At 34.7% G+C, this 16,005-nt stretch overlaps 1 protein-coding gene across 9 annotated transcripts in view; it reads left to right on the top strand.

The window, feature by feature from the left end:
• Nucleotides 1-16,005, top strand: part of ABCB1 (ATP binding cassette subfamily B member 1) — a 193,776-nt gene that overhangs the window by 111,173 nt on the left and 66,598 nt on the right. For 5 of the 9 annotated variants that reach the window (XM_074266626.1, XM_074266632.1, XM_074266629.1 and 2 more), the window contains 3 exons: nucleotides 925-1,010; nucleotides 4,685-4,736; nucleotides 12,977-13,142. In XM_074266626.1, coding sequence (XP_074122727.1) covers nucleotides 931-1,010; nucleotides 4,685-4,736; nucleotides 12,977-13,142 — 298 coding nt within the window. In that variant the 5' untranslated portion in view covers nucleotides 925-930. Of the gene's footprint in view, nucleotides 1-157; nucleotides 357-392; nucleotides 533-749; nucleotides 796-815; nucleotides 837-924; nucleotides 1,011-4,684; nucleotides 4,737-12,976; nucleotides 13,143-16,005 lie in introns of those variants that run through there. The other 4 variants (XM_074266633.1, XM_074266627.1, XM_074266628.1 and 1 more) reach the window with 4 other exon arrangements.

The following is a 16,005-nucleotide window of genomic DNA, read 5'->3' on the forward strand; positions in this document are numbered from 1 at the left end:
GCAGTCGGAGAGCCGGGAAGCTCCTGGATGAGAGGGAGAGGACTCAGTGGCACCGCGGCCAGCGAAAGGAGGGCACACTGTCCAGTCCTGGGTTTTTAAAGGACTGGAGAGAGGATGGTGGCGGAGTCTGCCTCTGGAGTTAGGAGGATCACAACATCTGCCGCGGGGCCAGACTCGGGCAGAGCTGGGGAGGAGCTCCATGTCAGAGCCTCCGTGGCTTCAGCACCCGCGGGGTGCTGCTTTCCCGGGACGGAGAACACCCAGAGTCCCTGGAAACATGGAACAGAGGGGGAGGAGGAAGCAGAGGAGAAAAAGGAGCCTTCGGCAACACTGACGAACTATCTAGGATGGCGCGGGTGAGGTGGAGGAGGGGGGAGGCGAAGAGGTTCTGAGCAAAGTCCGGCCCCTTTTCCTTTCCACCAGCTGAGGTTTAAAGGGGAAAGGTGAAGTTGGGGCGCACTCGACTCCTAGTGCTCACAGCGGCAGAGATCACTTCACAAGTGAGCGGACTGAGGCTCAGAGGAACCCTAAGGTGTGCCCCCATGCCCAGCCCTTCATTGGGACCTCCTGGCCACTAAATGAAGCGCAGCTGGCCTGAGCTGGGAGGAACTGGGGGGGGGGGAGGGGAGCAGCCCTGGATTCTAGTCCCAAGCGTGCTTCAGAAGTTCTGTAAAGTTGAGCGTGTAGCTTCCTCTCCCTCAGGGGAACCCCGGTGCGACTGGACTTTTCTCTTTAGCCTTTTCTAACCGCGCGATAATTCCGGCTGGGCTGGAGGGAGAGCTTCGGCCAGTGCAGGTGTTGGACGGGAGGCATCTTGGTTCCTAGCCCACGATATGGTGGGATGCTTCCCGTCGCTTTAGTTTTTCTTTTCCATGAAAAAGAAATTGGCTTTAATCTGTTTTTCTCGCTGTATTTTCTTTTAAGGTTGAGATGAGTTGGGAAGGCGATAGCAATGGATCGGCGAGAAGCCCCACGGAAGAGAAGACAGAGTCGAAATCAGACAGCGAAAGGTTGTAGTTTTTTGTTTATTTGTTTGTTTTCATCCTTACGATAAACTTGTCTTTAAAAAAATAATTCAGGTCTACTTCTTAGTTTGGTTTAAAAAAAATTAATCAACATCCTTTATAAATGGTTTCCTGTGGTTGAAAAGAGGTTCATTTAAGACGCATGTGATTCTGGGAACTAGCACGCACATCTTTGAATAGTTGTTACCTTACTTAACTTTCTCCAACGCTATTTTGGAAATGAACTTGTAGTTTCCTGTCTGATCAGGAGCAAAACAGCCCTATGCTACAAGTATGCACAGTCACGAACCCCCCGGAATTAAATTTATTAAAGAGATGATATAACTAAGGGAAACTCGACTGTTCTATTTTTAACTGGTGACTAATATCCTTGACTTTTGTGGAAGAACTATTTAAAGGGAAAGGGGGAGAAAGCACAATTTGTTTTTTAAGTGCGTTTGTGGTTTTAAGGCCAAATGTAGATGAGGTAAAGGATGAGAAATGAGGCAGGACTGAAGGGGTAGTTTTGAGACAGTTATAAAAGTTTGTTACTAGAGTGCAGGAGAAAAAACAGTAACGAGGTAATGTAAAGGTAAAAACAAAATTCTAACGCAAAAAATTGGCTTTGTTACACATCTCCCCTCTCTCTGGTCTATGAGGATGTTGAATTAAGGTCTAAAAATTCACTCAAAATTACATAGATATTTTGGCACCATTTGGTATAGTTTGACCAAAATAAAATGTTTATACTGAAAATATTTGTGCACTGCTAGTAAGACATGGGATATGACATTAGAAAAACCTCGAAGGGAAGAAGGGTTGTATATGAGCTTCTAGTACTCTGAATAGGCTAAAATAAGCCCTAGGTTGCAAACTAGTAGCTCCTATCTCATTAAGAACTGGAAATGCATGCATTTCTTTATCGTTTCTTTAGAGATAGCCCAATTTCTTGAAGCATCCTGGAGCTTCTTCTAGTACATCTGTACCTCACTGTAAGGAAATTCAATATAAATGGCAAAAATCCAGATATAAATTGGTAGGTTAGGGAGGCAATTTATTTAAGTGATTTTTGTAGAAGTGATTTTTAGTGATCACAAAGATTACTTGTGATTGTTAGCTCTGCCTTCATTCCTAAGTCTGTGCATCATTACTCATCCCAGGCTTACTCTTATAAGTGCTTTCTATTAGTGGGTTTTAAAGTGATTAAATTTAAGAGAATTTTATTATCATTTTCAGAAAAACACCTGATATAAATAAGTAAACTCAAACATTGTATTAAGTGTCTGTTATATACCAGGCACTGTACTAATAAGTTCTGGGGATACAAAGAAAGACTCTCAAGTTTACAATTAATAATTGTGATGGAAGGGTACTTTACTTAATTTTTAAAAGCCTTTGTAAACATGTTTAAAACATATATTTCTAGAGAGCTGGTTGTGGTTAGATTTAATAAAATTCAACCCAGGAAATTTTATTCAACAATGTTGTTAGAACCCCAGAATTGGGATAACTTACAAATACATTTCTTAATTTCCATCAGGTGTTTTCATAGTCTTCATCCTTTGTGTTTTTAAAGATATAATCTGTTGCTTTGAGTTAAATAGTGCTGACTCAAAACAAAGTTAAGTAATGAATACTTTTTTTATCTTTTGATAATGCCATCCATCTATTTTTATTTATTTATTTTTGACAAGGCATTTGGGGTTAAGTGACCATCTATCTCTTTATTTACAAAATTTTAAAAATACTTTTGTGAAGTATTTCTGGGTCCCTTCAATACTATTGAATATTCATTTATCCAGCATTTTCATACTGTTTTCTCCGTCCACCCCACTCCCATGTTCAAGGCAGTGTGCTTGGAGAAAGGGCAGATTTTGGAGCAAGTGTGATTTAACAGACTCTTTGAGACTATGAAGTAAAAGAAGAGATAAATATATGTATATATATTATATATTAACTAGAACTTAAGATAGTGTATTCTAAATGCTCTATAGTGGTACTCGAAGAGTGCTAATAGATTTTAGAGGAGGGGGAGAGCACTTTGGCTGGACAGATTAGAATTGGCTCCTTGGTGATGGCATATGAACTAGGCCATCGAGGTTTATTTATTGTTTTTATGAAGCTCCATCTCTATAGTCATCTTTCAGATGATTCATATAATCTTCTTTTTTTTCAGAAATATTATATACACTGTTAATTCTATTTTTAAAGCATTAACATTTTTAAAAAATCAATGATGCAAGTTAATCTTCTTTGAAGATAATTATATCATTTTGTATTCAGGGAAAGCTGTTTTAGTATTATCTTTCTCCTCCTAATGTTTGTTTTTGTGCTTTTAGGGGAAAGAGGTTTTAACTGTTTAAAGACAAATCTTTTTAGTATTAACTTCTATCAGTATAACAGGTTTCAGGAATATATTAAGTAATTATTAATGGCAATTGACATGTGGTGCTTTAAAGTTTGCAAAGTACTTCATACATGAAGTTATCATACCCTTGTGAGGTAGGCATTAGATTATCCAATTTTACAGATGAACCTCAGGCTATGAGAGTTCATGGCATGCGCTGTTCATAGAGAACAATTTAATCTGTTTTTGTTCTTAGGATAGATAGACTTGTGTGACATAAATATCACATCTCTTACCAATGAGGACCCAAGGGAAGAAGAGATATTTGACGTAAATACTCAGAAAACCTAAGCTAGAGTCATCTAAGTTTCTAAGTGAGAGAAATCATTTTAGGCCTGAATTATTTAAGTGGTTTGTAATTTTCCTGGTTTCTCTTTCCCATTTAAGTTTTAGATATTAGTGTAATAAGATTCCCCATGAGGCATTAGCAAGGCAATAAACAATTAGAGAAGACTGAAAAATCAACTATTCAACTCTCCTTTTGGTTTCTCCTGTTAGCTCTCTAGCTATACTATTTTGACAGTAACTATTTTAAATATTTAAAATGAGAAGTTTAATGCCATGGAAGGTTCACTGGACCTGGGGGTCCATATACCTGGATTTGTTGCTTCAGATACTTGTAACTGGTACAATGGACTTTGCTTTTCAAAGCCTCAATTTCCATATCAAGGAGACAATAATACCTTTTATTATCCATCCAACAGAACTGTGAGGAAAGTGTTTTGTTAACCTCAAAGGGATAAATAAATGTGAAGTTATAGTTTTTGCCATTATTATTTAATGATCTTTGTTTCACATTTTAATAAATTTAAATCTTTAAGGAATGATAATTTTGTTTCCTGTGCGAATGGTTTACTAGCTAACTTGGAATTTTAAAAATTGATTTTTTAATAAATTAAAATAAACTACCAATGTATTTTAAATATATCTATAGAGTGGTAAACCTATTCCTTGAGGTTTTACCCATATGAGCATGGTGATGTGACATAGGATGTCAGCTTCCAAGTAGGATATATGGGAAATTTTCTGTGGGGAAACATAGATGAAAATTATTCTGGGAATTTTGAATGTTTGCTTTTAAATAAGCAAACTTAGAAACAACTATTCTGGCACCAACTGCTGGTAATGAAATACCACAAATTTAATTTTCTGTCATGAGTAGACTTCTTAGGTGTTTTGACTTATTGTTTAACTAAAAGCTGGACCTGTATATTCTCTCTTTTATTAAGTGTAAAATGATTAATGTCTTCTCTCATTTTATTTATTTTTCTAGCAAAAAAAGCAAGAAAAAAGAAAAACAGCCAACTGTTAGTACATTTGCAATGGTGAGTTTTTGGTCTCTGTGTTTCAAAGTAGGAAAAAAAATTTCCAGTTTTTCTTCTTTGCATAGTTATGTTTATCACATTTATGCTAGCATTTAGTTAGAATAGAATATTATATGATAGGAGAGTTTATAATTTCAAATAGAAGTGAAAGTAAGCTTTTAGAGGTCTCTTACTCTTTTTGTCTTCCCACTAGCTAGCACTGTGTGTGTGTATAGTAAATACTTAATAAAAATTATTGAATTGTGTTGATTTTACTTAATCTCCAGCAATATATATAAAAATGATAGATCAAAGTCATAATCATAGCTAACAATTATATAACCCTTTAAGATTTGCTAAGCATCTTACATATTATCTCATTTGGTCCAGTTATGATATCAACAATATTTTTAAAAAATATTTTAAGTGCCTACTATATGCCAGATATTTTATTATTTTCTGGAGAAAAGCAAGCAAGAAATCACTAACCTCAAGGAGCTCACAGTTTAATGGGAGAGACAACATGCAAACAACTATATATGAGCAGAATAAGTTGGACATAATCTTGGGGGAAGCATTAGAATTAAGAGAATTAGGAAAAACTTCTTGAAGAAGTTAGGATTTTAATTGAAATTTGAAGAAAAGCAGGAGGCAGAAATGAGGAGAAAGAGAGTTCTAGGCACAGGAAACAGCCAGTAAAATTGCAAAGAGTATGGGATATAAAGTACCTTTTATAAGGAATATCAGGGAAGCCAGTATTGCTGGAGCATGGAGCATGTGAATCGGTGTAAGATAAAAAATTGGAAAGGTCCCAAATCTACTGGATTATAGAGAACTTTAAGATTCAAACAGAAGATTTTATTTTTGATCCTGGAAGTAATAGGAAGCCGCAGGAGATCATTGAGCGAGGGAGTGGCACGATTCTCACAACCCCATTGACCATTGTGCTAAATATATTATTATCTCTAAGCCCAATACTCTAACCACTGTACCTATTGATTACGTGGTGTTATTCAATTAGCTCTGCCTTCTTCATTCCTAATTCTGTGCATCATTACTCATCTCAGTTTTGCTGCCAACTACTTGCATGTTTCTTCATCTCTCTGAGCCTAATTTCTCTCATTGATAGGATGAGAAGATGAGGCTATATGGTTTCCATCGACTCTTCCAATTCTAGGTCTTTGAATTTTAGCTGGATTCTAAGCAAGAGACTAGGGAAGAAAAAAAAAATAAGAATCCTGAAGGAAGACTGATGATTGGGTTTTTGTGCAACAACTTTGAGACTTTGTTAGGTTGGAGTCCAAGCCCTTGTTACTTATATTAATGAAAAGAATCAATAATTAATCACTGGTTAAACTTTATCATTGCTGCCCTCCATTAGCAGAATTATATGCTGAACCATCAAAAACATCTGGGATTTATGAAGGTCTTGTTATTTCTTTATCCCAATTGCTATAAGAATCTTTTAGTATTAATACAGAATAACTATTTCTCTTGTCTTAAGAGGCAACATAGTGTAGTACAAAGAGTGATGAACTTGTAGTTATGGGACCTGACTTCAAATCCTAACTGCCATTTATTGGGTTCCCTTCCCTTTGGCAGATTATTTAAACTCTACTGACCTGTATCCTCACCTGTAAAAAGGGTTAGACAATGTGAAATAAGAGCCTTTCCATCTTTAAATCTGATCCTGTGATCTCCTCAGGATGAGATCTGGAATTTCTTGAGTGGTATGGGTGTGCTTCCTACCTTGTTCCTTGCTATCTTTATGATAATGTAGGTTTAGATAAAGAATGGGTACTTTAACTTAGTACCTGAATCAGCCATTCAGGGAAGATTTCACATGGCAGTAGCATCACTCACAACTTTAATGAAAAATTGAGAAGTAATAAAAGCTCTTTGCTAAGGGCAGTTTACTAAATTGTGTACAGAGAATTGGGGGTGAGGTGATAAGAACTAAGTTAATTGAACCCTGGAAGTTAGTACTTTTCCCTAATAATATCTCTATTAACCATTGATGGGCATGTTCATGTTTCAGTGTTTGCTTTGTATTTCTGTCCCTTTAGAATTTGGGGGCAGTATGAAACTACTTGTCTGCTTCACTTTATGAAATTCCTAAGTCATATTTTTGGGATTTCAATCTTTTTTGATATATTGGTCTATTAAAAATTTTAATTCTAATCCAGATGCTGAATTTTCTTCTTTTATATTATCCTCAGAACAAAATAGAGGAAAACTCAGGGGTTTTATAAACCATGTGATATATACCTATTATTATTTGTACAATTTGTACAATAAATGATAAGAATTTATAAATGTATTTACATATGTTTATGCATATATATATATGTGTATATATATATATATATATTTATAATCTGTTTCTCCCACTGTTTTCTCCCACATTGAGCAATAGCAATAAAACAAAAAACAATTTTTTTGATAAACATACATCCACCAAAACAAATTCCCACATAGGGGATGCTCTAAAATATATTTGTCTATGAATTTAAATTTATTATCTTTCTGGCATGAGGCAAGGAGCATGTTTCATCTTCAGTCTTCTGGACCTGTGATTTGTCATTGGACTGATTAGAGTTTTAAAACCTTTCAAATAATTTAATATTATTGTTATTGTATAAATTATTTTCTTAGTTTTGATAATTTCACTCTATATTAGTTCATAAAAGATCTACCTAGTTTCCCCATTCATGGTTCATTTTGTCATTTCTTATGACACAATAATATTGTATTCATATTCCACTATTTGTTTAGTCATTGCCCAGTAAAAATACATCAAGTTTTCAATTTTGGGGGTGCTGTGAAAAAGTTGCTATAAATATTTCTAACATACCGCTTCTTTTCCATTAAGGAAATCCTTTTTGGCTATATATCTAGTAGTGATATCAAAGTATAGGTATGGCTTACTCATTTTTGAGGCATAATTCCAAATTGCTTTCCAGAACAGATGAATCAATTCAATAGTATGTCTAGCTTTCAACAACAACTTCAAACAACTGCCATTTTTCTCTTTTATAAACTTTATCAATCTGAAGGATTCAAAGACGTTTTAAATTACAGAGCTCCAATTATTAATAATTTAGAGCATTGTTTCATATAACTGCTGATAACTTAAATTTTCTCCTAGAAAATTCCCTGTTCATATATTATGACCAGTAAATCATAGCAACAGACATGCAAAACTCATCTAAATTTTACAAGAATCAAAAACCAAAGGTCACACGTGGTCAGAATTATGTAAGTTAGCTGAGGCAACCAACTATAAAGCTTTGAAAAGGAAATACTTCTGAGATCATTTCTTTCATTTGTCCTTACCTGAATAATTCATGTAGAACTCTGTGAAAACCTGCATACAAAACATAAAAACTTATTAAGGAAGTTGTTTGGCGGAAGACTAATGTTTTCCCCAGTGCTATTAGCAATAATAGTCTTCAGAAAATGTCAAAATAGCCTTCTTTTTGTAACTAATTTCCAAAATATTTGTTGGGTTTTTTCTCCCTGGAATATGTTGGTGAAGATTTAATAAAGGAGAAAATTGATTTTTTCCCTGTCCTTGAAATGTCCAGGGGAAATTTTCAATTTTCCCTTCAGAAAGACAATTATAAAATAAGAGACAATATAGAATAGATATATTTTGGTAAGACAGTTTACTAGTCTTACAGTATCAGATTTCCATAATAACTAAGGAATAATAATAAAAATAACCATAGCCGGTATGTTTTGAGGTTTGTGAATTGCTTTACAAATATTTCATTTTATCCTCACAACAACTCTAAGAAATAAGTCTTAATTTCCCCATCTTCTAGATGAGGAAACTGAGAGGGACAGAAGTTAAAAAGGATAATGTGATTAAGTAGGTATATAAAATCATATTGGGACTTAGATTTTCCTGGCTCCAGGTCAAATGTTCTGTCTAGAGTGCTGCCTAGCTACTTCACAAAAAGTAATATTTGGGTTTTTCCCCCCCTAAGTCACTATCTACCTATGTCTTGTAGGTAGCCATACTTTACAGACTTTATATACCTGACAGTATTGTGTGTTTTAAAATGATTATATTGACATCCCATCTTCTATCATATCAATAACGATCATGCACTTGCTGAATGCTCAAGGTGCTTATGAAATAATTGTTGTTAGGGACTCCATCAGAGGCTTCCAGACCATCAGATATTTAAACATACTCTTAGGGCTAATTGAATTAATGAATAATTCTAATAGAAGAAAGATACTTACTACTACTACTACTACTACTACTACTACTACTACTACTACTACTACTACTACTACTACTACTACTACTACTACTGTTATTAATGATAATGAAGCCCCGCTCTCATTGATGTGGGCTTTCCTTCTAGTGATGCTTACCATGTAAAGGTAGCATAGTACAGTAGAAAGAATGCTTCCTTTGAGGTCAAAGGTCCAAAATTCAAACCTTGCCTTTTCACTAACCATGAGATTATGGCACATCCTTTGGTCTTTGGGGCTTTGGTTTCTCTTCTGTGAAATGAGATGATTGGACTAAATGGCCTCTAGCATCTATTTCAGGTCTCAATTCATGATCAATGAGTATTTATTTATCCAATGTGATTCTTGTCCATGTACATCTTCCATGACTAGCAGGTGCTGAGAACCTGCCCTACTCTGACCTGTGGAGTGATGCCCATCAGTTATTTGTAATTCTCACCATGTGATCAGTCCATATTTTCTCTGCTCATACATTTTGATTAATATTTTACTCTTGACTTCCCTTTGTAATTCTTGCTCATACCTAATACACAATTCTCTGTTCCCCTCTGCTTGATACTAATTTTCTTTTTTTTTTTTTTTTTTGGAGAATGTAGTATTTCACAACTCATAGCCTTATTTAAATGCTGGTAGAATTGTGGCTCTACTACTAATAGGGATAGTTGGGTGTTGTAGTGAATAGAGCAGCAGGTCTGGAATCAAGAAGACCTGAGTTCAGATTCAGCCTCTGATACTTACTAGTTTTTGTGACCCTGAACATGTCATTTTTGCCTGCTTGCCTTTATTTCCTCATCTGTAAAATGAATTGGAAAAGGAAATGACAAACCATTTGAGTATCTTTACCAAGAAAACCCCAAATGGTGTCTCAAGGAGTTAGACAAGACTGAAATGATTAAGCAACAAAAAATGATGGTATTTTTCAAATGAGCCTTTGGTTCTGAAAAAAGTTTTATGTTAAAAAGAAAAAACAAAATATAAAATAGCCTTTGTAGTAGTAGGACCTTTTTCATCCTCCTGTATACTTCTGGGTCTGCATCACTTGCAGTGATGGCGAAGTACTATGCATTGTCTGCCCTCTGGAAGCGCTAAGGTAGCACAGTGGATAGAGTACATCAGGAAGACCTACTTACTAGCTGTGTGAGCCTGAACAAGTCACTTAACCTCTGCTTTCCTTAATCTACTGGAGATGAAATAGCAAACCATTTTTTTTTTTTTTGGCTAAGAAAAAATCCCATATGGGGTCACAAAGTGTTAGACATGACTAGGAAAAAAAACAAAAACAATCTGCAGATATAAAATGAACAATTGGCATTCTTAATTTATTTTTTCCCCTATGAATGTGGCAAATTAGGCCAAATTCATTCCACAACATTCTGAGACTTTGATGCAATTAACATAAAGTCTATGCAAATAGTAATATCTTTAAAATGCTTCCCGGTCCTCATTAATTCAGAAAACTTGATTTTGCCTTATTTTAGTCATTCTGTACACAGAATTTAATCTTCTGAGAAAAGATAGCTTTTGACTAGCCTATTGTTTCTTTTCCCCAATTAGTAATTTATGTCACATGATGGGAAAGACAGTGCTTAGCATAGTGCTTGGCACAGAGTAGGCATTCAATATTTGATGATTCGTTGACTTGACTTGGCCTCTTAAGTCAAGAGAAGTAAAGAGTGTAAATGATTTTTTTCTCATTTCTCTTCTCTCAGTGGTGGTAGGTAAAATATTTACTTTGAGTCAAAGTTTGTATTTTTCTTTTGAGAACACTTTATCAAAAGCAGAATATGTAAATTAAGTGTGTAGCTGGCCAGTCAGTCTACTCTTTATTGACTAGTATTACCCAGAATTTTGCCATCTGAATCCTCCTTTGACGTGTATATTTGTTAGGTTCTTACTAAGTGCTAAATCGGTACTTAACAATTCTCTAGTTCACACCTTTGGTTCTGGCCTTTAAGGGGAGTTTACCCCTTTGAACTTCTGAGGAGGAGTTTACATATGAAAAGGAGTTTAGACAACCTTTAAAAGGAGCAAGTTGATTGGTTCAAGTAATTTTCCTACAAGCCCCTGAGTTCTCACACACCCATTCTCTGGGAGGATAAAAGAAGACAACATTGAGCCTGGAGTGAGTCTACTCTAGGACAGAGTTGGGACAACTCTCTGGAGGAAGAGTCTAGTCTGGGAAATCTGCTTTCGCAACTCAATCCCAGACAGATTTCCCAGACAGCAATCGGCAGTTTCTAGAGACAACAGAACATTACAATATTCTGATGGAAAGACAGAGAGATGAAGATAAAGCTTGTGACTGATAAAATGTACCTATGAAATGAAACAATGCTTTATTTTTAGTTTAAATAGTCAAAGCAAGAATATAATCACTGTCATCCTGGATTGCAGTGTTTTTTAAGCTGTATTTTTCTGCTATTTCATAGATATGGATATTTGAGGCTTGTTCTTATGAAGATAGTTACTTTCATCAGTATCCTGTACCTCAAATTCAGATAGCTTCCTAACATAGTATTATTAGTATTTTAACTGAAATATAATAATAATAATAGCATTCATATGGTGCATTACAGATATTATTTTGACTTATTCTCATAGCAACTCTAGGAGATAGGTGCAATTATTACCAATTTTATAGATAAGGAAACTGATAAGAGTTGATAAGACAAGCTTTCATAGGTACTATTTTGAGGCAGGTGAATAACAAGTGAAGTTTAATTTTTTTTTAAGGATACCTAGTTACACCTCAAATATCCTTTTCACAATTCATTTAAGTATTCTGGTCCCTCCTGCTCTGTTTAACTCTAATTTTTCTCATTTTGCTTTAAGAAATGTTCCTGGCTTCTCCTTGTTTTTCCCATATTTTAATCAATTGTCCCTCTAGGCTAATTCAATTTAGCAGTTAGTTCATACCATACCTGGAAACACATAATAAATAAAGGAACATCAAAAGTAGCTACCATATTGCTATGCAGATTAGATTTTGTCCCTGGGCTTTTGACTCCTTGCTACCTATTCTCCTTTCTTGAATCCTGACTTCCTAATAAACAGTTTGCCTTACTACGTAATGGGGCTGCTATTTAAACAAACCTTTGAGATCTCACTTTGCCCTGGCAACCGATACTATCTGTATCAAAGCTTGTCAGCCCCAATTAGGGTATCATAAAGCTTCAAAATTCACCCTTAATACCACAACATCCTGCTCTGTTCTCTTGGTCTTTCCCCACTTTTGGTCTTTTTTAGCCATTTAAGATATATCCAAGAAAAGATGTGAATTACTTCCTAAGCTTTCCTATTTAGTTCACAATCCCATCATCTATTCCTCTCTTTCTTCCATGTGGCTCTTCTGTAACAAGGAAAGATTGTGGAGACATAAATTTATATGTGTGTGTGTGTGTGTGTCTCCCTTCCTGATATGGAAAAGGTAATTTTAACAACTGTATTTTAATTTACTCCATTTCATTTTTAAATTAATGTCTAATTTATATTAAAAAGGTTTTTTTTTAATGAGCTCTGTCATTCTATAGCTTAAGTCAGATAACTAGAATAAACTATTATGTCTTTGTTACAGTGACTAAACCATTTTTTCCTTCTTGAACATTCAAAAAAATATGAATAGAATAGTGTTTATACTTTTTAAAGGACTACCTCCTCAAAAAAGAGCTTTGAATATGACTTGTAAGATCCATGAGACATAATAACTGATGTGTTCATTTTAGATCCTATTTCTCTCTTTCTCCCCACTATTCTGTTCAAGCCCTCTTAGAAAAAGATAAACAAGTAAATTAAACTTTTTATAATGTAGTTTTAATTTATGGAACAAAACAAACATTTCTATAAACATAGTAAAATGAAAAAGATGAGCAAGTAAATTAAATTTTAAGGACAATTTCACAACTCAATGGCAATATGCACTTAAGACTTCATCTTTGTAACTATACTAATTAATTTTTTTTTATTTTTTACATGTTCCTTCCCCTCCATCCTAGTTCCGATATTCTAATTGGCTAGATAGGTTATACATGGTGCTGGGAACAACTGCAGCTATCATACATGGAGCAGGACTCCCTCTCATGATGCTAGTTTTTGGGGAAATGACGGATAGCTTTGCAAATATGGGAAACCAAAATATTACTACACTAGACAAGAATGCAAGTAAGTATCCCATTATCTTGAGTTAGCAATATTATTATTGTTTTAATTGAAATATAATAAAAATAGTAATTATGTAGTTCTTTAAGATTTGGAGAAAACTTCATTTTATCTTCATAGAGCTCAGTAGGTCCTATCTTTAAGGAATAGGAAGTAGGTCTAATTGTTATTCCAATTTTACAGATAAGATAACTGAGGAAGACAGAGGTTGACTTGTCCATAGTCACACAACTACTTAATATCTGAGCTCAGTCTTTTTGATTGGAAGTCTAGTATTTTATTCAATATACCTCCTAGTTTCAAAATAAACCAGCCAAATGTTTATTTAGCATTGTTTTACAAAGGTTACTGAATTAAAGACATAAGTCCTCTCCTTGGAGAACTTAAAATTTAATTGAGAGAAAAGAGACAAAATGTATTGCATCAAGCAAATTAATTAGCTTCCCCTCTCAATTTCCTCATCTTTAAAATGAGGGGGTTTAGACTGGATGATTTTTAAAAATTCTTTCTACTTGTAGACAGAACTCTAACCATATACAAGTAATGCAAGAAAGTTTCTTATTGGTAATAATATTATTAATGATCAATATTGTAGGGAAAGTTAGCACTTATTAACTGTTTAATAGAAGAGGTGAGACAAGCTACACAGCTTTTGGCCTGGAAAAGAATAGAAAATAAGTCATTATAGGTACTATGAGGGCAGAAATGAGCATGATGTATTTGTGGGAAAGGGGGAAAAGCCATACGAACATAAAAGATTCATGAAAAGAGAGTAAGGAAAAATAAAATTATATGAGCAGAGTGGGTCAGGCGATGGAGGGTTTTAAAATATGGAATAAAAATTTTAGATCTAATAGGAAGAAGTAGAGTTCTAGAGCAAGGGGAGTGACATAATGAAAGTCGTATTTCAAAATTAGTTTGTTGACAGAGTGCATTAAAGATGCCAATTCAGGATAGATTAAAATGTGAAAAACTGAATATTTAATCCAGGAAACAATTTAGCTGTGAAGTGAAGAGAGACTTGTGGTGATGGTGGCTGTGGTAGGGAAAGTAGAAATGGAAAGAAAAAGGAAGATATGTGAATACATTAAAAATCTGGGATTAAGTTAATGTGATTCAGGAGTGAACACTCTCCTTATGAGTGTACACTAAACCCTATCTTAATTTAGTAGAGAAGTCTTATGCAATGACTTGAGGCATATAGGTGTTTAGTGACTTGCCCAGGAGATCACAAAGAGAGGAAGTTAAAACAGATGAATGCATTTTTTAAAAAAGCAAATAGATAACACTATAAACAATAGTGGTAAATTGTAGGTAATACTGAAAGTTTTGATGCTTTGGAAAAATGCTAGTGGTAGAGACTGAAATCTTAGGAAATAGAGCCAATTTGGAAATGTCAGTTTTTCCATGACCAGGACATCTGTCCTAATGTTAAAGGCAATAATCAACTGAGAGAGAACTATGATGCTAAAGAAGTGATATTTACCTCTATCCAATTATTGCAGTAGTCAAAGCAAACTTTACTTTCCTTCTAAAGGATCAAAGTTTCAATCAATCAACAAGTCCTGGGAAATAAAGGAAGTTAAAATAATCTCCGTCCTCTAGGGAATTATATTCTAATGGGGAGACAATTAGAAAATAACTACATATGTAAACATATGTACATGTATGTGTATACAAATGCATATCCATGCATACATTATATCCATAAATGTATATAGGCTATGTAAAGTCACCAGTCTTATTCTTTCCTCCAGTCCAGGAGAAAGATATAGATCAGGACAACTAGAGATGGCCAGAATGCAATGGGAGACCTTGACCTTTTTAAGTTAAGGTCTTTCCCAGGTCTCAGTTTATGGAAGCATTGCCAAATCAAGTGATTAAGGCTGGGTAAGAAATGAAGCAAAGAGGGGCAGCTAGATGGTGAAATGGATAGAGCACTATTCTTAAACTCAGAAGAACCTGATTTCAAATCTGATCTCAGCCATTTAACACTATCTGTGTGACCCTGGGCAAGTCACTTAACCCCAATTGCCTCAATTTTCTCATCTGTAAAATGAGCTGAAGAAGGAAATGGCAAACCACTCCAGCATCTTTGCCAAGAAAATCCCCAATGGGGTCACAAAGAGTGAAACATAATTGAAAAAGAAACAGCAACAAAAGTAGTCATAATTTTCTCAATCCTCCCTTTGCATTAGCCTTAGTCCTGTTCTCTAACCTAAGCTTATTACGAACTTGAGTGCTCACAATACTGTGTAATAGTTCGAAGTTATTTTCTAAAGTTCAGAGTTTAAAAGTTGTTTCAGCAGTATTACAAATAACTTTTCTTGGTTGTCTTAACTCACCTTTGTATAGTTATTAGTTATAGGCACATGTATTTCTTCTTTACAACCATTTGAGCTCTAGACAGTCCAACTATGATCTTGTTTTATAGATAAGGAAACTGAAGCACAGAAGGGCTGTATCATGGCTAAGACCTTATGACTAATAAATGTCTGAGTCAAGGCTTTAACTGGGGTCTTTTAACCCTGCTCTTTCTCTTACACAGTATTCCTAGGTAGTTCTTAAAGATTTAATATAATAAAACTGGATAAATGAATGCTGTGGATCTCTCAGTGACCCACGCAACTCTAAAATTTTAAGTGGGAGAAGAGGGAATTATCTAGAATGAGAGTTCCTCACCTGTCCCACCAATATCACATATCCTACCAAAAAGAAAAAAAAAACCAAAAACCCAAATCCAAATGTATTGTGGTTTAAGAATTCAATTTATATGTAATATTAAGTAATGTTTTGAAATCTCATAAATGCTAGATATAAAATTAGATGTTTTATTATATTATTATATGTTATTTTTACAAGCATG

This window comes from Sminthopsis crassicaudata, chromosome 5, assembly GCF_048593235.1.
Source record: "Sminthopsis crassicaudata isolate SCR6 chromosome 5, ASM4859323v1, whole genome shotgun sequence".
Taxonomy (NCBI): Eukaryota; Metazoa; Chordata; class Mammalia; order Dasyuromorphia; family Dasyuridae; genus Sminthopsis; species Sminthopsis crassicaudata.